Source organism: Phycomyces blakesleeanus, assembly GCF_001638985.1.
Source record: "Phycomyces blakesleeanus NRRL 1555(-) unplaced genomic scaffold PHYBLscaffold_8, whole genome shotgun sequence".
NCBI classification, from domain to species: Eukaryota; Fungi; Mucoromycota; class Mucoromycetes; order Mucorales; family Phycomycetaceae; genus Phycomyces; species Phycomyces blakesleeanus.
In genome coordinates, this window is record NW_017265141.1 from 1,492,658 (window position 1) to 1,519,127 (window position 26,470).

The 26,470-nt window shown below is 35.2% G+C and overlaps 7 protein-coding genes across 7 annotated transcripts; 4 read left to right on the forward strand and 3 right to left on the reverse strand.

Annotated features, from left to right (window-relative positions):
* Positions 1 to 508: 508 nt before the first annotated feature.
* PHYBLDRAFT_67865 (hypothetical protein) lies at positions 509 to 2,049 on the forward strand (the record flags this gene model as incomplete). The annotated part of the gene is made up of 5 exons (XM_018441860.1): positions 509 to 627; positions 1,134 to 1,183; positions 1,450 to 1,463; positions 1,848 to 1,929; positions 2,006 to 2,049. The coding sequence occupies 5 exons, from the start codon at positions 509 to 511 to the stop codon at positions 2,047 to 2,049; spliced, it is 309 nt and encodes a 102-aa protein (XP_018293142.1).
* Positions 2,050 to 3,426: 1,377 nt separating this feature from the next.
* PHYBLDRAFT_124320 (hypothetical protein) lies at positions 3,427 to 5,507 on the forward strand. The gene is made up of 5 exons (XM_018428985.1): positions 3,427 to 3,459; positions 3,542 to 3,575; positions 3,650 to 3,752; positions 3,830 to 4,255; positions 4,318 to 5,507. Exons 1-5 carry the CDS (start codon positions 3,446 to 3,448, stop codon positions 5,196 to 5,198), a joined length of 1,458 nt encoding a protein of 485 aa, XP_018293143.1. The 5' UTR covers positions 3,427 to 3,445; the 3' UTR covers positions 5,199 to 5,507.
* A 374-nt stretch (positions 5,508 to 5,881) lies between these two features.
* On the forward strand, positions 5,882 to 8,810 carry PHYBLDRAFT_181061 (hypothetical protein). Its single transcript, XM_018438410.1, has 8 exons — positions 5,882 to 6,061; positions 6,145 to 6,191; positions 6,269 to 6,736; positions 6,843 to 6,888; positions 6,939 to 7,019; positions 7,120 to 7,222; positions 7,328 to 7,813; positions 7,895 to 8,810. The coding sequence occupies exons 1-8, from the start codon at positions 5,943 to 5,945 to the stop codon at positions 8,192 to 8,194; spliced, it is 1,650 nt and encodes a 549-aa protein (XP_018293144.1). The 5' UTR covers positions 5,882 to 5,942; the 3' UTR covers positions 8,195 to 8,810.
* A 5,470-nt stretch (positions 8,811 to 14,280) lies between these two features.
* Positions 14,281 to 14,745, reverse strand: PHYBLDRAFT_67870 (hypothetical protein; the record flags this gene model as incomplete). The annotated part of the gene is made up of 2 exons (XM_018441861.1): positions 14,281 to 14,573; positions 14,652 to 14,745. 2 exons carry the CDS (start codon positions 14,743 to 14,745, stop codon positions 14,281 to 14,283), a joined length of 387 nt encoding a protein of 128 aa, XP_018293145.1.
* Positions 14,746 to 17,034: 2,289 nt separating this feature from the next.
* PHYBLDRAFT_96718 (hypothetical protein) lies at positions 17,035 to 19,430 on the reverse strand (the record flags this gene model as incomplete). The annotated part of the gene is made up of 10 exons (XM_018443979.1): positions 17,035 to 17,154; positions 17,181 to 17,305; positions 17,392 to 17,596; positions 17,737 to 17,872; positions 18,000 to 18,192; positions 18,272 to 18,362; positions 18,426 to 18,608; positions 18,683 to 18,777; positions 18,881 to 19,100; positions 19,203 to 19,430. Coding segments are annotated over 10 exons (1,596 nt in total), but the record flags the coding sequence as incomplete, so codon positions are not given.
* A 2,337-nt stretch (positions 19,431 to 21,767) lies between these two features.
* On the reverse strand, positions 21,768 to 23,402 carry PHYBLDRAFT_22787 (hypothetical protein; the record flags this gene model as incomplete). The annotated part of the gene is made up of 2 exons (XM_018439790.1): positions 21,768 to 23,285; positions 23,370 to 23,402. 2 exons carry the CDS (start codon positions 23,400 to 23,402, stop codon positions 21,768 to 21,770), a joined length of 1,551 nt encoding a protein of 516 aa, XP_018293147.1.
* Positions 23,403 to 23,862: 460 nt separating this feature from the next.
* Positions 23,863 to 24,385, forward strand: PHYBLDRAFT_144459 (hypothetical protein; the record flags this gene model as incomplete). Its single annotated transcript, XM_018431223.1, has 4 exons — positions 23,863 to 23,937; positions 24,111 to 24,130; positions 24,193 to 24,262; positions 24,359 to 24,385. The coding sequence occupies 4 exons, from the start codon at positions 23,863 to 23,865 to the stop codon at positions 24,383 to 24,385; spliced, it is 192 nt and encodes a 63-aa protein (XP_018293148.1).
* Between the last annotated feature and the right edge of the window lie 2,085 nt (positions 24,386 to 26,470).

Consider the following 26,470-nt stretch of genomic DNA (forward strand, 5'->3'; position numbering starts at 1 on the left):
AATTATATGACAACAGTAGAAGAACGCTAATTATGAAGGTATATTTATAACCGTTGACATTCCGAAGAGTACTATTGGAGTTTTTGTAAAAGCTTTCAAAGATAAAAATGTTTCCAAACTCTTAGCACATCTAGAAAGAGAATCAAAAGCTACCATGGTTGGTTCCTTTCGTAAAGAACCGTCCGTATGAATTGTGGCTAATCATTAGAGATTATTAGATGTAGGATTTTTTGTTTCTTTGGCCAAATATCGCAAGAATACGGATCTTCTTGGTTTTCATTTTTAATCACCAACCTGAACGCTAGGTTTGAGCAAAAAAAACATATGGAAAGCCGGCTGAAATGGTTGCTCGACAAAATAAATTAGATAATTGAATAGTGGAAATCCGTGGCCTGCTCAGGTGAGTTTAGCTTTTTAGTAATTAGCCATGGTGGAAGAATTAGAGTCTTTATAAATACGGGTGGGAGGTCTGATATGAGCCATACTGTCGAAGTATGAAAGTGCCGAAATGATTCGGCCATGGTTCGGAGTTGGTTTTTTTAGTAGGGGACTTGACCTTTTGATAATTAAAGGGGACATCGACCAAGACAAATGCACCGATTGTTTGACCCAGCAGTTTTTTTCTTGGTACGAGAAACTTTCCACAATAAATAGCAGGAATTTTTTTGCTCCAAGGAGACAGTGAACCATGCTGCACTGGCGATTATTACACGCGGTATAAGAAATAAGTGCACTTAGAAGCTTTGGCTTTTGTCCTGCTCAAAACCCGAATCTCAATTTTATTTAACCCACTTGGGTTCATCTTGCTCTGAAACTTCTCAATAGTAGAGAAACTGTAGTGAATTTAGATAAATATTAAGCAATAATTCCCAAAACATGGTTAGAGTCACTACCTCATGTTCTGGAAAGTCTGGTAGTCGGCATTCTAGATAGGATTAAAGAAATAATTGCTAAAATTTGTAGCGAAACTGACTACTAGGTATCTATATATTTTCTTTTTTTTATTTAATATATATATGTGCATGTATTGGACAATATTCTCTCCAAGCTTCGCTTTATTCTAAGCACACTTTACTATCAGTATTATGGTAAAGAAAACATAATTGATAATATGATTTTGATTTTTCTATTAGGTATCAAGCCCTTAATTATACCATCCTTGGTACTCACTCAATTCAAATATGTAAAATAAATTATGCACAGCTGTCAATTTTTACATATTGTATACTCGTAAAGTCATTATCCTATTACAAAGAGTAGTTTGAATCCTACCAGCTTAGAAAATTAAAGAAAGAGTGAGAGAATATGTGTGTGCACTTGCAAACGATGTTACCTGAACATCTTAAATATTCGGACCGCATATAGCGAGTAAACAAAGTGTGGGTATACTTTCAATTAATCGTACGCTGTATAATCTCTATTTTCTTTAAAGAATAATATTATTAATAGATGGTACTTTCAACGTAAAATTGCTGTTGTGTATATTTTAATTTATGACATGCATGCATATATACAATATTCTTCGTTAACTTTATTTAATGTATGCTACTATTTGCACTTTGAGCATTTCATATACAAAGAGGGTCTCTTTGAATGTTTAGAATAACTAGTTTTAAAGAAGAGATAAATAACAAAAACTCTGAAAGTTTTTGTTTTCAGTTGGTGCTGTTTTCTCTTGGATTTTATACATACCTTAATCCCTTACCTGGATTAAGTTGATACGTGTTACTGTATTTTCCTTCTAATGGTAATCTTGAATAAGTATTGACATACCCGATACTCAACATCTTTTATTTAATTGTGCCTTAATATTCTGCTCTACATAATTTCCAATTACTTAATACAAGAATGCTGATGTGAAGTTGGGAAATAAAGGGCAAGATGTTGCAAGCATACAGTACGAATACGTACTGGACAAAAATACACAAGGTAAGCATTTATTGCTCACTAAAGAAAAAGGAATACTTGTGCTGGTTTAATAAGTGAATATCTTGTAATATTACAGTACTTTTATCCTCGCTGTGTAACACCTTGTTTCTTGATACTTGAGATATAAAAAAACTAGCAAGACTATATACTTACTTTTATTTTTTTTATGAGAAATAATATCCTAGATTTCTAGGTCGAGATGAATTTCCTTTTAGGAAGGTGAATTTTTAGAGTGAAACAATTATAGCTATACAGGACAAGGTTATATGTTAAAGAAGTATATGATTTTCAATGATAGAAAGAGATAGAGAGGATTTGTAGTGACTGTGATTCATAAAATGCCTGGCTGACCTGGATTTCGAAGATTGTTTGATTTTCACCAGATTAGTCCGAGAGGCTTTTACCCACCATATTCACCTTGTAAAATTAGGGTACCACAACCCTTGTTACGTAATTGTGAGCGATGTTTCCCGCGCGCAAATTACAAACATGCTCACAACCCTTTATTATACAGTGACAAACCTTTCTGGCGGTCTCTTTCATTCAAGATAACACTTATTAATAAAGTTCCGTGTGGTTTTCTTTATTAATTTATTTAAGTTGCAACATATGTCTGAACTTTATATTTATGTATTAAAATATAGAGTTATTTGAATAAGAAATGCTCAAGACGTTATAAAAGCTGTGCTCCACTTCTCTTTGGCTGCAAGATATTGTTGGAAAAAGGCGAATTTCTAGTAATAAATATTATTCAGTCCTTTTTTTTTATGTATAGATTGGTTTATTTGTGCACATATTTTCCGTATGTGCGTTTGAATTATAGTTTTATTTTTCTTCTTCTTCTTCATGGAAGCACATATTGTCATTATGAGCTTTAATGTACTACAATGTAAGCAATGACAAATTTAATTGTAATCAAGAGGAGTACAGAGACTTTGTGTGAAAATAATAATAACAAAACAGAAAGATAGGAATAAAGGTATTGGTAATTGTTATTTGTTTTATCACCAAATATTGTAAATGCTTTACAGATACGAAAATCGATGTACTATGTGCTTTGATACTCATAGCTAAAGTGGTACTGAATTGATTTTAGTTCAAGTATATCTCTTGAATTATTATTATTATGCATAGAGCATATTGAGTATGATAAGCAAATTTCTATTCACAGAAAAAGTTAAAGTGATTACAGCTTTCTTTTTCGTAGGCCAAAAATCACCACTACACCAACGTCTTACTAATACAATAGTCAGGATACGATTCATGTCCGATTCAGGAGACATAGGTACGGTCACAGACTAACTTCCAGAAGTATAACAGTAATAAAAAAAAAGAAAACTTGGTACACTTACAATGAATGAGAAATGCATCGACTTGGTACACACAGGCGGAAATTATGCGTCATATTGTAATACGCCTAGATCATCTGTTTCACATAAAATTTTGTAAATAAATACTTAATAATTCGAACAATCAAAATTTCACGAATTCCTTTCTCTTCAGAACAAAGAAAAAAATGGTTAACGCAGTGTAAGAAATATTGACCATGTTTTCAGCACTTCAGGTCCACTAAAGATGTTTGTCAAAAACATGTAATTATTTATTTATTTAGTGCTGATATCGGTCTCATTGGACTGGCTGTAATGGTAAGCTCTTTTTAGTGACTTAGTATTGTATAATGAAAAGACACCATCATACTCACGATTTTGATGTTACATAGGGCCAGAATCTTATTCTGAATATGAATGACAATGGATTCGTCGTGTGTGCTTACAACCGTACAGTCTCAAAGGTGGATAGCTTTTTGCAGAACGAAGCCAAAGGTGAGTTAGACACTGTTTGAATTGATGATAATACTATTAGAAACTTTGGGATACTAACCCTATATTCATCATTATAGGCACCAATGTTGTCGGCGCACATTCTATCGAAGAACTCTGTGCAAAATTGAAGAGACCAAGAAAAGTTATGATCCTTGTCAAGGCTGGTTCTGCCGTGGATTCATTCATTGACCAGTTGTTGCCATTTTTGGAAAAAGGCGATATCATTATCGACGGTGGAAACTCTCATTTCCCTGATACTATCCGTCGTTGCGCAGCATTGGAGAAGACCGGCGTTCTTTACGTTGGTTCTGGTGTTTCTGGTGGAGAAGAAGGTGCACGCACAGGACCATCTCTTATGCCCGGTGGAAATCCAGCTGCTTGGCCAGCAATCAAGCCTATCTTCCAGGCTATTGCAGCAAAGGCTCCCGATGGTGCCCCCTGTTGTGATTGGGTAGGCGAGTCAGGTTCCGGTCACTATGTTAAGATGGTTCACAATGGCATTGGTAAGTTCCGCGTGTACGCATAGTATTTCCCAAATAGAGTTTTCTTACAAATGTCTACATAGAATATGGAGATATGCAATTGATTTGTGAGGTATATCACATAATGCATGTTGGTCTTGGACTTTCTAGTGATGCTATTGCCGATGTGTTTGAAGAGTGGAACAAAGGAGAATTGGATTCCTACTTGATTGAGATTACCCGTGATATTCTTAGATTCAAAGACACCAAAGGCAAGCCTCTTGTCGAAAGTATCAGAGATACAGCCGGTCAAAAGGGAACTGGAAAGTGGACTGGTATTGATTCTCTCGACCGTGGCATTCCCGTCACTCTTATTGGTGAGGCCGTTTATGCCCGTTGTCTGTCTGCCCTTAAGGATGAACGTGTGCGTGCCTCAAAGATTCTCTCGGGCCCTCCTAAGCGCAAATTCACTGGTGACTTGAAGCTTTTCCTCGATCAACTTGGCCAGGCTCTTTACGCTTCAAAGATTGTTTCATATGCCCAGGGCTTTATGTTGATGCGTCAAGCTGCAAGTGATCTTAACTGGCACATGAACTATGCTGGCATTGCTTTGATGTGGCGCGGTGGCTGTATCATTCGTTCAGCTTTCTTGGGAAAGATCCGGGAAGCATACGACAACAACCAGAAGCTCGAAAACCTTTTGTTTGATTCTTTCTTCCAAGAAGCAACAGAGAAGGCTCAGGACGCTTGGAGAAGTGTTGTATCACAGGCCGTTCTTATGGGTATCCCTACTCCTGCCTTGTCTACTGCCCTCAACTTCTATGATGGTCTTCGTCACGAAATGTTGCCTGCCAATCTCCTCCAGGCCCAACGCGATTACTTCGGTGCCCACACTTATGAACTCCTAGCTGATCCAGGAAAGCATGTCCACACCAACTGGACTGGCCGCGGTGGAAACGTCTCTGCCTCTAACTATGACGCATAGTTTTAATAAGCATACATGTATATACATATATATATATTTATATATACAAAACCAACAACAGCTCATAAGAAAAAAAAACATAAAAGAATAAAAGCAACAGCTATTACATATATTTAAACCAAGACTGTGTGTCAAGTATCTATTTTTGGGTAATAGACATATATAAATTGTTATTATTAATACTTTCTTTTTTGTTTCGTTATGGATTTGCTTGGTCTCTGCTTTTTGAAAAATTCTATATATACATGTATTATAAATCAGACTTATGTTACACACTAAAATTCAAAGGGCAACCCATTTTGATAATCCATAATCAGCACAACCACGCTTTAGAAGATATGCGTCTTATGTCGTTTATTGAGAGTAAAAGAGGCTTCTTTTTTTTCTGTAAAGAATTGTATACCCTTAACTACCTATCTTTAATTCATGCAAGAAATTTGTAGAAATCTAAAGGGTATTTATTGGACTTTTTTTTACTATTAAAAAAATGAAATGAAATGAAATAATATATTTATTTATTTATCTATATATGTATATTTATTCAAATTAGTATTAATATAAAATATGATGTATTTTTATATTCATCATAGGCTGTCATAAAATGGGGTCTAGAAAACTGATAAAAGAGTCATAAACAGACTTGGTCATCTCTTCTCCTCCGCCAATCTCCCCTTTACCCATTTCTTTCATTTCTTTAATTTTTTGATTTTTCTGTCCCGATATACTTATTTTTGATTGGCAATCATGCAGCTCATCTGGACTGTGATTGCTTTTGTTGTAGCAACAGCAAATCATTTTGTAGACGGTGCATCGTTGGAGTTGACAGGCGATGACTTTAAGTCGACAACAAAAAAAGGCCTTTGGTAAAAAAAAAAAAGAAATGAAATAGCAAGAACGAAAACAATATACGTTGGTCTTTATGTACTAACATTTTCTAATTCAATAGGTTTGTCGAGCATTTCTCTCCATATTGCCCTCATTGCCAACAATTTGGTATTTACTTTTTTTTTAAAAAAAAAAGCGCACAACGTCATTTTTATAAAGTTATCTTAATAATCATTACCTCATAGCACCAACGTGGAAAAAACTCTCAGATGAGTATGCCGATTTAGCAAACACCAAAGACTTTCACTTTGCCTCTGTAGACTGCTCTGTCCAAGGAGATCTATGCAAGGAAAACGACATTAGATTTTTCCCTACGATTAAACTGTACAAGGATGGAACTGAATTGGATACTTATGCAGTACTACGCACTTGGGAAAATCTAGTAGCTTACATTGAAGAAAAAACCAAAGAAGACGAACCTGAACCTACTCCAGACGTGCCTATTATAAAGTCTAATCCAGAAGGAATATCAGTGGATCTAGATGAGAGTAATATTGACATACACCTGGGAAATCCAGATCGTCCATGGTTTGTGAAGTTTTATGCACCATGGTGTAGTCACTGCCAAAGACTGGCTCCTACATGGGTACAAATGGCCAAAGATTTAAAGGGTCAGGTAGATGTAGGGGAAGTTAATTGCAATGATCATAGAGGTAAGATATACGCACAGAGAGATATATATATAGTTTGACTTATAGGGTAATAATGATAATATTGGATAAATACATCAAAAGAAGCTTATATTTTATATATAAATAGACTTGTGCACCAAATATGGAGTTTCTGGATTTCCTACATTGAAAATGTGAGTAGATAAGGGTAGTTTCTACACAATTATATTGACATTTGCTTTAGGTTCGCTCAAGGAGAAATTCACAATTATATGGAAGACAGATCTTTATCAAGTCTTGTCGGGTTTGCAAAGAAGCTGGCAGGGTAAATATTACAGAGAACAATATATAAATATAAATCATTCGGCTATTCTAACTTTGTATATGTACGTGTATGTGTTTATCATCCTTCTTGGGGTTACAAGTTCCTCGGTCGTCGAAGTTACCTCTACACAATTAGCAGAGAAATTGAAGGAAGAAAATGTTGCTTTGGTATATTTGTATCAAAAAGAAACACAGGCAGCAGGAGTAAGTGTATTAGAGAAAAGTCAAGAAGAAAAAAAAAGGATTGTTGATCGTACCAAAGATTATAATTAACCCTTTTTGTTTATTTTTCTTATCCTTCTTTATTAGGGTCTGTGGAAGAAGGTAGCAGAGCAATTTGCAGGATCTCTGCCTTTTTATAAGACTGACGATATCAAAGTTATTGAGAAGTTCGGGCTTACTGTATCAGACATGCCAGCTGCTGTGATTTTCAAAGATGGCCAGGCAACAGTATCACCAGTTCGTTCTTTTGAAGACACTGATGCTGTTAAGGAAATGCTTGTTGAATGGATTAAGATGAACAGATATCCTCTCATTACTCATATCACACCAGCCAATGCACAAGAAATCTTGCGTGGAGAACATATTGTAGTTTTGGGAGTTATCCATCCTGATGACCAAGCTAGTAAAGCTGCCTTTGAGAATACAGCCAAGAAGGTCACTTCCCAAGGAGGGATGAAGACAGAGTCTATCTTATTTGCTGAACTAGATGCTTCTACTTGGCGTGACTTTGCTTCAGATACTTATGGTGTCAACAAGGACGAGCATCCAGCATTGATTATTGTGGATCCAATGGTAAGATATAGTTTTAAGTAATATTTTGTCTATGTGCATATTATTTCTATGAAAAAAAAGGTATCTTAATGCCTCTTGTAGAACGAGGTCTACTTTTCGAGGGATACCCAACAAGCAGCTTTGGATATCGACGAGCCAATATCACTTTTACGCACATTGGAGGATATCTCAAGTCAAAAGCTGGTCGGAGTCTCACTATTACCCTTACCAAGTGAAGCCAGCCGAAAATTAGGTCAAAGCTATCGTGCAATTAGGTCGCACTGGTTTATTACCTGCGCAACTTTTGGTGTGGTCGGTGCCTTGTTTTATAAGGTTGTTTATCGTAAAAAAGCACGCAGCAATATTTTGCCATTTAGGCAACCAACTCAGCACAAGGACTGATTTTAGGAAAGGTAGTTGATGGATAAATAAAAATATAAATTATACACATAAATTATAAATATATAATATATATATATATATATATGTGTGTGTGTATGTGTATGTATATATATATATATGTGTGTATGTGTGTGTAAATGAAACTATAGTATGTAAGCTCAATTTGGAGCAAATTTATGAACTATTGTTGTGGCTCGAGAAATGGAGGCCGTGGGAGATCAACAGTGCTGTGAGGTGAAGGTGTCGTGTATTTAATGCTTTTTGGGGACTGGCTAGGTTCATTCAAAGACTTTGGCGATTCGTCCTTTCTGCCTAGACTGGTATCAATGGGAGGCAAGACCGGCTTATCAGACCCTGGAGAGAGTGTCAATGGCTCTACAGACGCGCGTTCGGCAGTATACTTGGCTTGGCGAAGTCGAAGTGTAGGCAATTGCTGTTGTCTTGAGTGTGTACGATGTTTGTAGATTGTAGATCTCTCGCTCGGTTCAATGCAAGATAATCTTCGTGTTTTGGAGAAAGCTGAATTACTACTGCTACTACCACTCCCTCTTTGGATTTTTGCCTTGAGAGCTTCCATAACCCTGTTGTGCGAGAGCTTTTGATATCGATTATAAGACGGCACAGCCGCCACTTGTTGCTCTATTGCCGAAAAAGATGCTCGAGATCTTTTAGGAAATACTAGAGATTCTGGCTCTGGAAGATGAATCATGTGAGTAAGGTGATGGGATTGTTTCTGGGGTCGTGTAAGAATTGGAGAACTGACTAATGTGGGATACGAAGGCTTTTCGGGGCGACAAAGAGGATGAGCAGAGTGAGGATAGTATACCGGGGAAACCGGAGGGTGGGTAGAATAGGGGCCTGCAAACGGGGGTATAGATAATACATTGCGAGAGGACTCTGAAGAGTTTGCAAAACGAGCAATAACTTGCTTTTGAATTGGTGCTAATCCACGATAGAAAGCGCTTTGTGGCTCTGTAGGCCGACCGGGATGAAATGGGTGTCTTGCTTGTTCATGCAAAATGTCGAAATCCATATTTCTCAACTGAATTCGAGCCAGCTCTGCCTTCAGTGTAAGTCTTGCTACTCTTTTCTACAGGCGGATTAATTGGGTTAGAGCCTGCAATTCTACTCCATGACTTGTTCAATCTTGCCTTGTTCTCTGCTGTCTTTGCAGCCAGTACATGTTTTAATAACTCCGGATCATCTTGGTATGAAGTCAGGATCTCTTTTAGGCTAATTTCAGCCAACTCTCCCTGACTTGCTGCCTGTACCGAAGGAGACGATGGTATAGGCCATTCGAAAGCAGATGACTGTTGGCGCTGCCGATGCGGCGACTGGTGTGTCATGGTGCAACCGAGTTTACTTCTCAAGAATAAGGTTCTTAAACATATAATAAAAATAGCGCGTGGCAGAGTTCTCTGCGTTACCTTTGTAGTTGCTCGTGATTGTGAGTGCACATAGCTTTCTTATATTGTATTGTATTGTATTGTATGGTGTTGTATTCTATTATATTATATTATTTTGTATTTTACCCTTCAACACTTTTGGGAAGGTTTTTTATTTAAAGTAGTTAAAGAAACTATCTGAGGGTTCAAGGCCGAATTTCGCCAAGACCAGGTACGAACTCCTTTCTCAGGGACAATCAATGTAAATCATTGTAATTTTCATTGTATTTCCAAGTAAATTTATAGTGCATTGACTGCATATTCTGCACTTTATGTCACAACTTTTGTCTTTTTTTTCTTTTTTTTTTCACTCTTTTATTAAAACCGTCTTACAGCTATTGGCATTGTCCAAAGCTGCACTACAAAGTAAGCCACGGTCTGTGACGTCATAATTAATGAGGTCGCACAAACAAAATGCATTTTGGCTGTCATCCGTCTTTCAAGCGGCCCACGCTCTGACGATTAATTATTTCTATCATCATGTCAATTTCTCAAAATCAATTCAATAAGTGAGCTCGATAACTAGATTAGCTCTTGAATACATCCGTAAACAAGTATCTTAAAACAACCGCATTAACCGAGACTAATCTGGCCTTGTCTCCCTAAGAAACATCATAAAGCGTGGGTTCACAGTACCAAGTGATTCTGATTCAGAGTCAGAAGAAGAGACATTCTATGCACATCCACAATCGTAAAGCAATCGTTTTCTCTAAATCGCTAATGATATACTCGTACAACTGTATATAATATATTTTTTGTGGTATATTAAACTGGCTGCTTTTTTTTTGCTAATGTATATATGTATGTATATGTGTGTGTATATGTATATAAAGTGCGGTGTCAAATCTACCTAGAGGCGAATGTATACCGACAATTGAATTAAAAGCAGATTTGTTGGATCGTTACAATGAATGGGAAAACAAAAAAAGGAATCGGTCTGTGAGTACTAATATTTTAATAAAATGACGATTATAAATACGATGAACATTTATATCTTTGTCGGTGTGTATGTGGGTACATGCATGAATATTAATATATTAATATATATATATATATATGTATCTTTTAAATTCTTATTAGTATACTCAAGATGAGACTCTCAGAAAGCAATTCGAGCGCCTTGCACTCCAACGAACTGAACTTCTTGTAAAAAGTCAACAACAAATTGTTGAATCTAATAACAAACAAATGAATGAAATAAAGAAATCTGTAGCTGAATGGATTTCTAAAGAAAAGCTCTTGAACAGGTAAGGCGCTAAATAGCCCTCACGTCAGATCCTTAATTTACCGCTTGAAATGTTGATACATCCACCTGCAGCTCTCAAAAATCAAAAGAGGACAAATTCTTAAAGGAAAAGGAAGCTCGCAATAAGGTAATAAACTTTGAATTATTTGTACTAAACATAAAAACACAATGATTTTTAACACTTCACTTTTGATTTTAGAGATTAGAAGATGCGATTCGTCTTGAAAAAGAGAATTCTGAGAAAAAGTCAAAGGCCAATGCAGAAAAGGAGGCTGCCAAAGTAAAAGAAGAAGAAGAAAAGGCAAAGATCGAAAAGGCAAAGGCTAAAGCAGAACAAGACAAAATTCAGGCCGAAAAGGCATTACAAGCAAAAAATGCTGCCATGGTAAAAAAAAAGGGCGCAGTAGTAACAAAACAAAACAAAAATTATACACTGTGCACATTGTCTACATATGCATCAGTATGAACGTTCTCACATTGTAATGCTTTTTATTTTGTATATATGTGTCTATAGAAACACAGTTCGGTTTATTCAGCTCAAGGACTAGAGGAGTACAACAAGTATTTTGAAACAATCAAAGTATGTATTTCCTTTTTTTTTTAATAAATAAATATAAATTCTATACGCATACTTTTATATTATTATTGCCTACTAAGAAAATCTAACAATTTTCCCTATTAGACGTATAGAGAACTCTACAAACCAGCATTAATGGATGACAACTTCCGAAAGAGCTTTTTCAAAATTAAAAAGGACGTTACTCGCAATGTATCTCAACTACAATACAAACCTAGCGTTGTGCTTGAAAAGGTAATGAACATATATATATATATATAACCGAGATTATTTAAACAATGATTGGGATCTTACAATCTTGAAAATTATTCTAAATGGGTACTTTCTAGGCCAAGAATGTTTTTGATATTCTCGATAAAACTAAAAAGCAATCTAATGAAGCATTCAATATTCTATTGAATCACTTGTCAAAAGCTATTCTGGTAAATGATGAGACAGTAACTCTGATGAAATTAACTGGCATACTTATCGTCTTGTCCTTTTTGTTTTCTTTGACCATTATTATTATTTTAGTTACAAGCAGAGCAAGAGATTGCTGCTACTACCATGGCAGCTTATTTTTTGGGAAGATTTGCTACACTTATCACAGGATATATCCCCGAACTCTTCCCTTACCTTATTGCTCGCCTTTACAAACGTGCACCCATACTTATTCCACACTATCATGACGGTAACCCTGTAAGTTTTGAATTTGATTGAAGTGTGCATATTTTTCAAGAAAAAAGAATTACTGAAAATCTGCCTGGGGAAATATAATAATAATAATAATAATAATAATAACAATGAAAATAAACAACCAATTAGGACCTTTCGGCAGATGAGCTTCGAAAGCTGATGCGATACAAATATGAAGACAAGATGAAGAAAGACATATTCGAAAGCTACGAGAAATACGAAATGCGCCAAAATTCGTATGTAATGTTTTTTGCAGGATGGCTCCAGGTTGAACCTGGACCGGGACAACCGGCAAATATGCTGGGCGTAGAGAAGGGTTGGACTTGGCTGGCTAGAATCTGCAACATGCCCCCAAGAAATGTCACTGCGTCTATCTTAAGATCCTTTTTGGAAGTTGCTGGACAACGACTGCTACGCGAATATCCCACTCAAATGCCCAAGATAATGCAGTATATCCAAACTATCATGCTCCCATTAATTCAAAGAGACACAACCAATCAAGGCGCAGCAGGAAAGATTAGATTGGAGGTGTATCTGAAAGAATGTGCCCATGCAAATAATATCATCGCCATTCCTGATTTCATTGAAAAGAAAGTTTAGCTTAATTCAAGCCATTACATAAACACACGCACACTCTCGCGCACAGCTGTATTTAACTATGGGGCAATTCATACAAACAAACCAAAAAAAACCCCCCCAAAACCTAAAAAAAAAACAAACCAAGAAAAAACATACATACATACATACATACATACATACAACTATCTAAATTATCATAATCGTTTGTCAGAATAAAGTAAAAAAGAAAAGATGTTTAAAGTATGTATATTTTAAACATAATTCTGTGGTTATAATTTATTTCAATTCTTGTAAAAGGAAATTTTGTACGTGCCCATTAATGAAATAAATAAAGGCTAAAAAAAACAAGCAGTCAATGTATTGTAGGGTTTCCTTTGACATTATTTATAATCTGAATATTTCATATAAAAAAATGCTACATTTAAAGCTCTATCTAATGATATTTTTTGAGCTCGTTCGTCAGTTTCCAGTAGTACTATAATTTATCGATAAAATAAATATAACTTTGGTCTTGACACTAAAAGCGCTGTGTCTAAAAGCTAAACCCTGCGTTATTGAAATGTTTTCGTGTTTTTATTTTAATATTTTTTTGAAGACAAAAAAAAGGTGATAAGTAGTAAGATCTTATTTTAGTTGATTACTTAACAAATGTAAATTTTCCAGTCAATATTAAGATAAAGATAATATGTTTGATAGTAAAAAGCTTTATTATGATTTTTATTATTACTTAAGGAGTCTTTTTATGTTTGGCTGATGAGTTCTTTCGGCTTCTTCTTCAGCTTTTATATCTGTCATTATCTGACAAAGGTACTTCATAAACTCGTCTTTATACGGTTCAAATGGTACGAATAAAGATAACAAGGTGGCTACCGCTTCTTTTATAAGATTTCTTTGTTCAACATACGTATATGATTGAGGAGATCTGTTTTTATTACTGATGTCACTTGATGTCATGTTTTTCGGATATAATATTATATGGCTTCTAGTTTTGTCAATTTGAAATAGTCGTCAGAGTTGGTGACCTTGTTGGAAAAGTATCTCTGTGTTGCAACGGTGTTGTTGTATTAGGGATTTGGATGGTTTAAATAAGGGATATTCAAATAGGCAAAGGATTAAGTGAGATTTTTGATAACGGTGATTTTAATAAAGAGAAAGTGAGAGTTGGTATCGGTTAAAATGGTGTTCTAACCATGACAGTTACACCCCTTTTATAGAACCTCTTCTACGCTCAGGTCTGTATTTATCATTGGCTCCTGAGATTAATGCTGTGTTTTTGATAGAACTTGCTTTATAAAAATTTATATGACTGGCAAATATATCAGGTATATTGTAACGGATTGACTCCACTATACTATTACTTGGGTTCACTTTGGTAACTCTTCGATTCATCGTACTAATCGCTTCAAGTGAAATCTTTGTACTCTTGAACTTTAAAATAAATATGGGGAAGATCTTGGGGGCTGCGTAAATGCAGATTGTTGAAAGGGAGTTGTTTTATTTGTGTATAATTACAACCAATTTATATCACTTCCTGACAGGCCCAAAAAGGAGAGCCACATTTCATTCAATTACCCAAAATACAACAATATCGTTGGTGCCGGTATTTAACTTTGAATTCCTGTATAATACCGGCATCTAGTGGCTGAAGATACGATGTAGTGTTTGGTGGGAGGTATAGGAATTCCACATTGGTATAGTTGTCATGGGTATTGTGGCAGGCTGCGTTGTCAAGCAGAACAAGTATCTTCCTGCCCAAGTTTCTTGCTCGACGGTCGATTATCTTGCATATATCTCTAAATATCGCACCTGTCATCCAGCTTTTATCATTGTGATAATACTGAAAGCTATGCTCTGGGCCTGTTTTATAAAATCAGAACATTTAGTATACCAAGAAAATTACGGATTTCAGTACATATAAATAGTGTAGTAACTTACCATTCTTCTTGCCAAAGCAGCGAGATTTGGGATATTCGCCAATGATAAAAGGCTTTAGCTTCCAGGAGTCATCAGAGTTAGCTATGAAAGCCATAGTTAAGCGAATCTTATCAACTCTTTGAAAGATTCATGTAAAACAGGACAAGGAGGCGACAGGAAGAACTGAGTGAAAACAAAGAAGATCAAATATTGTTTATTATTTGGATTGTTAAAGGTATTTATACTGATAGAAAGGAATGTAAATTTATACAGTAAATGATTGGAGATACTATTGGTATGTATCGCGGAACTATTTCAAGTTTCAGAACTAGTCTTGGCATCAATAAATAGCACTCCCAATACTTTGGCTTTCCCTATTGTTTGAGGCATTGAACCAATACTAATCCCAAACACCTTAATTTATGCATGACCTCTATGAATTTCTTTTAGTTTTTGGATGAAATTTGGCGAGTGCCAAGTTCAAGTCCACGCTCGAGATTAAAGAGCATAATCGAATTAGCTTCTAATGTTAGTCATATTATATATTACTCTTATTAATTATCCGACTCTTCTATAGAATAGCAGTACCAATGCAAAGGCGAATGTATGTTTTACATACATTATGCAATCCATATATTTAAGATCATAATTCAACTGAAGATTCATACAAGCACGCATGCACTTAATCTACTTTGTATCTAAAGCAAATATACGTCTGGAATAATAACAATATAACTGCTCCCAATGAATTGTTGACTTAATGGAATAGCTATTTCTGAAAGAATATACTAGAGCACTTGCTTACACGTATGATCAGAAAGATTTGGCAAAACTAGACAATTTTAAATGGCTCTATCTATAGTGTGCTAGTTGTCTTGCAACCACTATTTCCAACAATATAAAACTGCTGAAATTTTGCCCACATTTATAGAAATAGTGGTTGTTCGAACGTGACCACGAGGAGGCAATTAAAAATTCACACCCAAGATACCTACCACGAAAGCAAAACAAATACAACCTCATAATGTGCCCCACCTGTGCAAACAGTAAATGGAGAAATTATAAGAGAAAATTGCAAAATTACAAAAGAAAAGAAGCTATGATACCTAGAAGCATTTCAGAATTTGTAATTATATTAACTCTTATGTCTATACTATTTCGAGTAATATTAAATTCGTTTTAATAAATAAACAGATAAAAAGGTTAACTTCAGTGCATAGAATCTTAAACAGGCCACGTTTTTAATATTATTTTAATCTCTTGAATCTAAAATTACGTCCTACTTATTGATCGATGTTCTTGGTCGTCTAGGTCAAAGATTTGACTTCTATAGCAATAATGTATATGGTGGTTATCATTTAGGCTTAGACATGTTTTTATTAGAATCGTTTAAAAAATTGTCTAGTGCTGTTTTCTAAATAGATATTGTTGTTCATTTGTATACCACAAATCTCTATATAACTTATTTTGCTGCTTTGTTTAAAGTGCAATTTAAAGGTGTCCCTTTTCTTTCTTTCTTTTTTATAAAAAAAAAATGCCCATGATTATATATATATATTCAAAATACAAGGAATAATAATAATAATTCCGGAATTAGGGACTTTGTCGCCAAGCATTTACTGGGCTACAGCTAGAATGTTTCGTTGGTAAGGCCAAATGTATGTGTATATATGTTTTTATTTTAATTTTAAAGAAATTTTTTTTATTATAGCTTTACTTGTCAGAAGTATTGATGTCAATATATTCACACAAATATACACACACATACACACACACACATATATATTTTAGGTTGAAGAAGAGTAATAATTGTTGTAGTCTAGGCGGGTTGATAGAGAGCGAAGATCTTCATCATGATAAGAAGCCAATGTTTCTAGGAATTCTAATGTTTTCACCTATGTGTATAGGTATATATACGCATGCATTTCAATTAACAAATTAAAATAAAATAAAATAAAAATTAGATTTTAAATTTGTATTTTTTATGCGAGTCTATCTTACCTTGAATTTTTCTTCTAATTCATCACATCTGGCACGTATTTTTTGAGACTTTTCCATATCTCGAGGTGTCAATTGCAAAACAGCACTTCCACGCTGGGTTCCTTTAGAGGTTGCAAAGGTATGTAAACGATCCTACAAAAAAATAAAATTAAATTAATAAAGTTTTTTTTTTAAAAAAAAAAGAATTACTTACCAAAGCTGATTTGTAACTGAGTACAATATCAAAGATAGTGTTCAAGTGAATGGATAGTGTCTAAAAACAATAGTGTATTTATAACAATATTAACACAGAATGAATGTAGAATAATTTTTGTTTTTGTTTTGTGTATTTGCTTATTCGTGAATAGTAATGTAGATATTATATATAAGAAGAGAAATAACTTGCCTGGTTCTTGCCTCCGTCAAGAAACCCTTTTTCTGTGATTTTATCGAGATAAGAAGAGTGTGCTTCGATAATGGAATCAAGATCGATGCTTTTATTTTCAATGAACGAAGCAAGTTTCTCCCATGAGCACTCCAATACCTACACCATCAAATAAATATCAGAACCATCAAGTTTAGACCTTGGAGTATCAGAAGACTTGCCTCAAACAAGTAATAATGTTGGAGCTGGTAAATAAAATGAACCATTCGACTAATAGCCAGTTGAGCTTGATGTAAATCTTGATCCATTTCTATTAATATATATATTAAAGGTATTAAGCCACTAATCTTCTCATTCACTCGGATAAATAAGGTACATATGTGTGTAGTGCCTTACCAGGAATACTAGCAAAGGTTCGACTGGCAGTTCCCCAACGACGCCAAGCTGATGACAATGTGTATTCTACTCGTTTTAATCTCCACATAAAGTTGAATATACGAAGGTATTGATTCATAGCCTGTTGACTAAATACTGTATTGATGGGCGAATCTACGTGGTAATCCAGCGTGAAAACATCCCAACCAAGATCTTCAGGGGATATCTGGTTTTTTTATGAAGAATAAATTTATTTGTAAGTCAATAGATTAATTGGTTCATTGGCTTGTAAAGTAAAGTATAGCATAGTATAGTATGGTGTATTAAAGACAACTTATTTAAATAAGCGCAAGACAGAATCTTTACCTCTAGAAGTCGGACATCAAGTCGATTGAGAATATCTACATCGTCGTATTGTGCATTGGATGCTCTAATTGCTGTCTCAAGGACACCTGTCAGATTGTGACGGAATAGTTTGTTGGCTGGCATGCTCAGGTTTGGACTATAAAAAAGTATTTAAATATCTTCAAAATTCAGTTCAATTATAACTAGAGTAAAGCAAGACCCTATTTAATCATGAAATTATTGTTGCTATTACTATTACTATTACTGTTACTTTTTTTCTTTACCCCAGGGTGTCCATAAGGTGCTGAATAAAGTCTCCTTGACCCAAGAGAAGATACCGCTTTAGAGCTCGCAAGTGTTCCATTAGCTTGTATTTGCGTTTGAGCAAATTGATGAGTTGTTTGCTTGTTTCCAGATACGTAACGTCAATTGACCGTTCAACTGCCTGTACATCTCCGTACTTAAAAGTAGGTACGCCTAAATTAAGTGCGTTAAGTTTTTGTGTCTTAAATATACACATACGTTAAACTATTTATTTTCTACAAGTAAGACTTACAATCTTGATCAGAGGTAGAATACTTTTCAACGAGTGAATCGTCATGACAGCTACGTCGAATAAAATTGAGCGATTTTCCAATAGAGAATATCTATCCCAAACAAACAAAGTTATAAACACACCCACAAAATGCTTTACGTTAGACCTAATTTACCTTTTGAGCAAGTTCTTCCGAAATAAAAGCCGGTAACATATCTTCCCTTATGGAGTATTGGTTTTGCCACAATTCTTCCTCGGGTACAGATAGATCGCAGGCCACAAAGAATTCATTGTATGGATCATCCAATTCACCTGCATAGATCCAACGCTGAAGCATCTCATAAAATGGTTTGGATACCTAGATATTTTTTTTGGTATCAGAATTATTGTAATTTGCATTGAATGATCTCTCTCTCTCGATCCTCTTTATACCTCTTGGAGCATTTTACTAATGTAATTACGAATGAACGGATCGCCGTGTTTAGTGTAGTTATGCATTGTAGAAACGAGCGCACCTCCTTTCTGGTCTTTATAAATATATAATTCAAATCCAAATTAAATTTAAATGAATATATTTGTATCATTATTATCTTTCTGACAGATGTATATTGAATACAAAATATGAATTACCTTGACACACATCTACCATTGTACTCATCAATCGAAGTTTCTGTAGACTCTCTTGTGTCCACACGACCAAACGTCTTAAGGTCAGACTCTGTTCGGTTGGCAGAGCAAGCTGATTTTCAAAATTTGGTACAGTAGAGGCCTGTTTTTTAATCTGTGCCTCAAGAACAGCAATCAGCCTGTAGTAATCTGTAAGCTCGTGTTGAAGTTCAGAGCAGAATGCCTATTGACCAGGACATTATTATTAGTTTTATTTAATAGAGAATTTTCACACACACACATGACAAGTTTTGGGATCAATTGATATAATTATTTCTTATATTACCTGTCCAACAAGACCAATGCTTGGATCATTTGATTTCGATTTGACAAAGAGAAGGATCCGTTTGTAGAGCCACCCTAGTTCAGACAAGTAGTACACAAGATCCTTTGTAGGCTTCGTCACTGTAACCTTTGAATCAATGGTGTATTCTCCTGATCCAGGGTCGAATCTGATATACTGTCCATCAATCCCTTGAAAGATGAATATGAGATCACGTAAAAGGGCTGACTCTTGTGTAGATGTAGCTAGAAAAACAAATTAAGAAAAACAAATTAACACCACTTGAAAAATATAATTTTCCCTTCCTTTTTTTAAAAAAAAAATAATGGTAATAATAATGATGATGATAAATTTGCTTCTCACAGAATGTGTATCTTTACATGAGTATTGACTTGGGGAAAGTGATTCTCGGGCCTTTGCCAATTGAAGTGCAGGAGGAAGGGATCGATCTTGCGGTTGAATTCTTTCATGATTATCTGCTTCTCGCGCTAGTTTACGGCGTGTGTTTCTGGGAGAGTCTTGGGATTCAAATGGACGAGATATTGTTGGCATAGCTGGTATGGATGGTGGACCTGGAAAGGTTTGTAGCCCAGGAGAAACGAATTGTTGGGTGTCTACAGACTATATTGTTGTTATTCATATTCATTCATTCAATTGATTCATTTAATTGATTTTTCTGTTATTATTATTACCATTATAAAAGCAATAATAATAATACCAAATTGAAGCAAATCTGTCTAAGCACCCTTTCTTTCTTTCTTTCTTTCTTTCTTTCTTTCTTTCTTTCTTTCTTTCTTTATGTATTTTACACTATAATTTTTTGAAGGAAAAAAGAAACTCACTGCATGACTAGAAGATGGTGATATTGAAGGACTTTGATCTTCGCTAACAGATAATAAGAGATAGAGAATAGCCCATTTGTTTCGAAGGACTTGCTACCATATTCTTTCATGTCAGAAAGGCAACATTTGATCCAGATTTTATTTTATTTTATTTTTTCTTTTATTTTTATTTTTTACCTGTGAAGCCAGTTTATTATAAAGATGACCAAACAAGCTTGCCTTGTTCGAGGAATTTGGATCTTCTAATACTTTTATTTACATACATACATACACACATTTGTCTGTCTTAGTGTATTTCTTATAATTATAATTATATTACTATTAATATCACTACTGCTTCTACTATTAAAGCCCTGTTGTAAAGAAGTAGAAGCAAAAGAAGAAACTAAAATAATAAAAAAAAATACCCTTTTGTTTTTTTTTTGTTTTTACTCACACTTTCTTCGAATTAAATTTGCCACATAATTCTCGTCCTGAACAATGGTTGGTTTGCTTTGACTGGACACACACCCACACCCATACCCATACATACAAATGGATATATATATATATGTATAATGGATTAATCAAATAAAAGGTTCATATATTATTATTATTAAAAAGAATAATAAAAATAATATTGTTATTTATTCAAATGTTAATATATATATATATATATTGACAATTTACCTGGATAACAAACGTGCGTATTTCTCTGTGAGCTGTTCCGCTTTTCTTTGTTGATCTTGCTGAGAACTCTGGCTGAGTTCGCTTTGATTATTACAGACAGAACGTCTGACAAGTTTCTGCAGGGTCTTGTACACGCGAGGATCGATGGTTGTTAATTCTTCACGCGAAAATTGTGATGAACCTAATTGATGACGTGGTGACAAAAAGGCTCTAGAAGGAGATTCAGAGCCAGTAGGTGAATCTGTGTATGATCTATGATCATTTAAAATGGATCGTAGTGATTCCGGTCGATTCATTGAATGTACAAATTAAGATGGATTTGGATAGGGAGAAAAGGAACGATTTCAAGATATATAAGGTTAATACGAGCAACAGAAATTAAGGGGAGAGGGGAGGAAGAAAGAGCCTGTGTGACTGGCGAACTGATTGCCAGTAAGCAGGCAGACAGGCAGGCAGGCAGGCGTGTAAGGCATGTAAGAAAAGTGAGATAGATAGAGTTAGATATATAGGTATGCATATATAATTATATATTTATATATCTCTTGTTCTCATATCATTCGCTATTTTTTTTTGCACAGTACAGATAAGCTTAACAAGACTATGATTCTTTTTGTTTAATAAATAATTGGTACAAGTATTATATTTTCAATACGAGCATTATAGTTATAGTTATTTCATTAGGAGCACACATTGATTGATTGAGTGATTGGTTTGTTTATTGATATATTATTATTACTACTATTAGTATTATTATATTTTATTTTGGATTAAAGAATAAAATAAGTAATATTGAAACAAATGTAAAACTGGCGGATATAAAAGGTGTATTGGTTTATGTATTAATTTGGGAGTTGGTGGTTTTGGTAGTGCTTTAGTACGTATGTGTATGTGTTTTTTCTTTGGTTTGTTTTTAAAAATAATAATAATAAATAATAAGATTGAGGATAATGATTACTGGTAATAGTAATAGAATCTGTATAAATATATAGTAATAGTAAAATATTAATAGTAATAACAATAGTAATAATAATAATAATAGTAATATAAGGCAGAGAGTTTAGTAGGACACCTTGATGTCTTCGTCACTAACGGTCTTGTTGGTGGGTCTCGAGTCGTACTGGTCTTCTCCAGAAAGCTCCTCGAGAGACTTGCCTTTTGTTTCGGGGATCAAGAAAGACGAGAAGATACCGGTAAGCATAAAGAAGGCAAAGAGCTGGAGGAGATGGTTGATCCACTTGTTTGAGCCGCCAATATCCTTCAAGAGACCAAAGCCAACCTGGGCAACAATCGAGCCAACCTTTCCAGAGGCGGCAGAGATACCGTGGGCAGTAGACCGATAACGAGTAGGGAAACATTCACCAGGAACGATAAAGGTGGTGGTGTTGGGACCAAAGTTGAAGAAGATCTGGGTGATTGCGTAGAGCACGATGAAGAGGGTAGATGACTTTGCAAGAATGGCGTTGTATCCAAAACCAAGGATGATAAACATAATGGTGAGCATAGTGAAGCCCATGATCTGGATGAATTTGCGGCCAAGTCTGTCGATAGTAAAGACCGAGATCCAGTAACCAGGTACAGAGCCGAGCAAGTTGATGATGATGTTACCCACACAGACACGGTAGACGGTGTTGTACGGGTCACCGTCACCAGCGAAACCGATGTTCTGCAGAATGATGGAGTTGTTGAGGCCCAGACCGTACCATGCGACATCGAGAGCAAACCAGGAATAAGCTGTGCCCAACAAGATCTTTCCGTTCTTCCACTGGCCAAAGAAGCGACAGAAGTCGCTCCAGGATGCCTTTGGAGATGTGTTTGCACGGGCAACAGCAATGTTGTCGGTGTAGTCGCCGTTGGAGGCACCGTGTTCGATAAAGGCCTTTGCATCACTGATACCCTTCTCGATCTTCTGCTCGACATCGATGGTAAAGCGAGGGGTTTCAGGAATAGTGAGACGGTAGTAGAGTGCAATGGTACCAGGGACGGCGCCCATACCGATAACGATACGCCATACGCTGTCGAGGTTGGCCTGATCGGCGTGGATGGCATTCTTGTAACCTGCGGTGGCAATGAGACCAACCAGACCAGCAGAGAGCTGACCGATACCCTGCATGGCAAATACGGCGGCCATCATGGCACCACGGCGCTTGGTTGTGGCAAATTCGGCAGTGATTACGGACGAGAGAGGATAGTCACCACCGATTCCGATACCTACGATGATACGCCAGAAGGTGATTGCGGCCCAGAACGACATGGCTGGGCCATTTCCGACCAAGGTTTGACCGATTGTACCAATGATGATGATCATCAATTCGATACCATACATGCGCTTACGACCGACACGATCGGCAAGATAACCGAACAGAAGCTGGCCAACGACGGTTCCGACCGAACAAGACACCTTGATGGCAGTGTCAACATTGTGAGGGGTTTGGGAGTTATTTTCGGCAAAGTAGACAAAACCAATCATGGTGGATACCAGATTGATGGCAAAGATATCGTAGGCGTCGGTGAAGAAACCGATACCAGACACAATACAAGCGCGAATGTGGAACCAACCAAACTTTGCGTTGTCAATCTAGGAAATGACAAGGAAAAATAAGTATTGTTTAATATGAATATTATCAATACACAGTCTATAAATATATATTGGAATACTTACTTCTTCAAGAGCAGCACGGCGACGCTCAACCATTTCAATTGTATAGTTATCCTGGGCTACTTGCGCCGCATGGATTTCATCCGGACTTTGGGCAGTCATCTTTTTTTTAAGATTGTGTGTATATGTATAAGCTACAGCTATTAATTGGCTTATGTGGCGTATGTGTGAGGGCGTGTGAGATAGCGTGCGCGAGAGAGAATAAGAAAAGAAAGAAGAGAAGGAAGAGAATTCAAAGAAGATGTACAGAAAGAAGATAAAAAAAATACAAAATGGCGATCAACTCTATAGTGTATTTATATGAATTCAGACAGAGGATCTTTTATATATATATATATATATATATTTGTATTTTGATTTGATTTGATGGTTCAAGATCAAGCTCCAAAGGTAGTTCATAAAAAAAAATAAAAAAATAAGAAAGTAATGAATGATTGCCTATCATTTCCCGCATGTGCTGTGGTGATGTGGTTTGAACAAGTTGATCAAACAAAATATGCCCAATCATCCACACCAAGTGCATTTATGGATTACACAATGCGATTGTAAAATTACCAGAATTGGAGAGGAGGTTAGTGGAGAAGAAGGCAAGATAGATAGATAGATTGTGCGTATATTTGTGTGAGTGTGTGTGTGTGTGTGTGCCATAGAGAAATAGAGGGAGAGAGGAAGTGGTAGCCAATCGTAAAAAGCAGTCTGTCCACGTCGTTCTTTTTTTTATATATATACATATTATTTTTTTAGGATGGAACACCAACAAGTGAGTAAGAAATTCTTTTTTCACTTCTGATTTGTTTGCTGCTGCTGTTGTTGCTGTTGCTGGTAGTGATAGTGGTAGTAGTGGAGCCGGTGCTGGTGCTAATACTGATGTTGATGCTGATACTGATACTGACTCTGTTTATTATAGTATGTGTATATGTTTAATTCAGAGAGATCTCTGTCGGTTTCTTTATCGCACATTAATGTGGTTATTTAACTATTGCTTTTTTTAGTTTAATGTCAAGACATCACACCAGTGAGTACAATGGAGTGTTGGGTCTTCTTTTGGTTGTACACCGCTTCGATTCGTTCAAGTATTTCACCTATTCTGCTTATATTTAGTCTTAAAAGAACCATTTTTATAAAAAAGATATATATTTAATAGTCCAAAATAATTATCCGGCAGTCTCTTTTACGATTAAATTATCCAAATACATACAAAAAATAAGGCGGGTTTTATATACTTTAATTTAGTAATATATTTTGAGTATCAAACTAGATACTTCTTTGATTTTTTTAAAGAAGTTCTTTTTTCTGCAATTGTGATTATACAAGATGAAAGGCAGTATTTAAATACAATAAACCAAGATAGACAGAAAAGAATAAACGGATAGAGCGATATATAGAGAGAAGGCCCAAGGAAAATAGAGGGAAATAGTCAAAAAAAGGAAAATAATGAGCTATTTTATTTTATTGTCGTACGCTTCTTTTATTTCCCTAAAAAGGGCATAAAAATTAATAATGGAACAAGTCTTCTTGTAGAAGAATCATAATCATAATCATAATCATAATCATAATCATAATCATAATCATAATAGAAATATACAAGTGATATTTTGATATTTTGATATTATTGCTGCTGTTGCTGCTAGTATTGTTGCTATTGCTACTACTGGTGCTGGTGTTCCCATTGTTGTTTAATTAATTAATTGAATGTAAAAGGTAGCAAATTAAAAACAGGCATTTGGAGCACTCTCCAGAAATTTAATATAATAATAAAATTATATACATTTATGAAACAGCAACAAATTAAAATAGAAATATCTTCTTGTTTATCTTGGGTATTTTCTATTAACTGGCAAGTTCTATGCTTTCCCTTTATTTTTGATTACTTGATGGATTGCTTACTTGCTTATGTATCTTTTTCTAATGATCTTTTTTACTTTGTTCTTCTTCCTATCATTACGCTTTATTTTGTTTAGAATTTATATGGGTCGGTGTGGTGGGATGACTTTTGAATAAATGGTACATGAATTTTCTTCAAAAAAGAAAATGTACGCCTATAACTCACCATTATTACGATTCACTGCTATTTGGATGATTATTATTTTTTGGGTCACTGATCCAGGCACGAATTGTTGGATGTTTAGATGGTACACTAACTCCAGGGCTTACAACTCAGATGTGCAATGTCATTGGACATTGGATCCTGTAGTGATGGTCAAACCAGGGGGCGTGTCAAAAAAGATGCAAAATAAAGAATAAGAAAAAAGTGCGTGCGTGTTTTAAAGTTAGTTGTGTAATGTGCCTTTTTTAAAGTATGCCTGTAAATGTGATTTATGTAACCAATCAGTAGACACTCAAAGCCAACGTTTTCCACACCAAAAATAGATATGAGTTTTGTACACACTTGAAAATAATATAAAATACTACAATATAAAAAAGGTTGTCTTATTTTTTTTTCTGGTAATGATACATTGCCTTATAATCGTCAAAAGCATCTCCAGCAACTCCTACACACAAGCTCTATAGAGCTAGTGTTTTTGATGGGCATCTTTTTCTTCTTCTTCTAAAATCTGAGATTAAAAATTCAAATTCAAAGTCACAATATAAAAAAGGAGATTTTGTAAATGATAGAATCCAAAAAACCCGAGAAATTCTACAGATGTGTAAAGTTTGATCCAAAGAATTAAGACATCAAGTCCCTTTTTGGTTAAGTAGAGCCTTGTGCAAAAGCTTCTGAATGTGATTTTTTTTTGAGAATTCATACATTTACTTCCTAATTTGGATATATAGAATTCGCGTGTAGAAACTGTTGGAGATGCTCTAGTATAGCATTTTTAAAAGTCGGTATCTAAATAGTGAGATTCGGGAAATACATTATTCAATCTACGAATATATTTTACATTGACCGAGTTCCGGGTTTCTCAAAATAAAAATATTCGTTTTTTTATGCAAAATCAGTTAACATATACAAGATATTGTATATGTTAATGCACTGTCCAATAATACAATACACAGTAGAAATGAGACACATTTTTTTTAAAAGAAAAGTTCATGTATTGGTCTATTCGATACAAACAATGCCTTGAGTAAAGGAGGATACTTGTGGTGGTATAAATGTC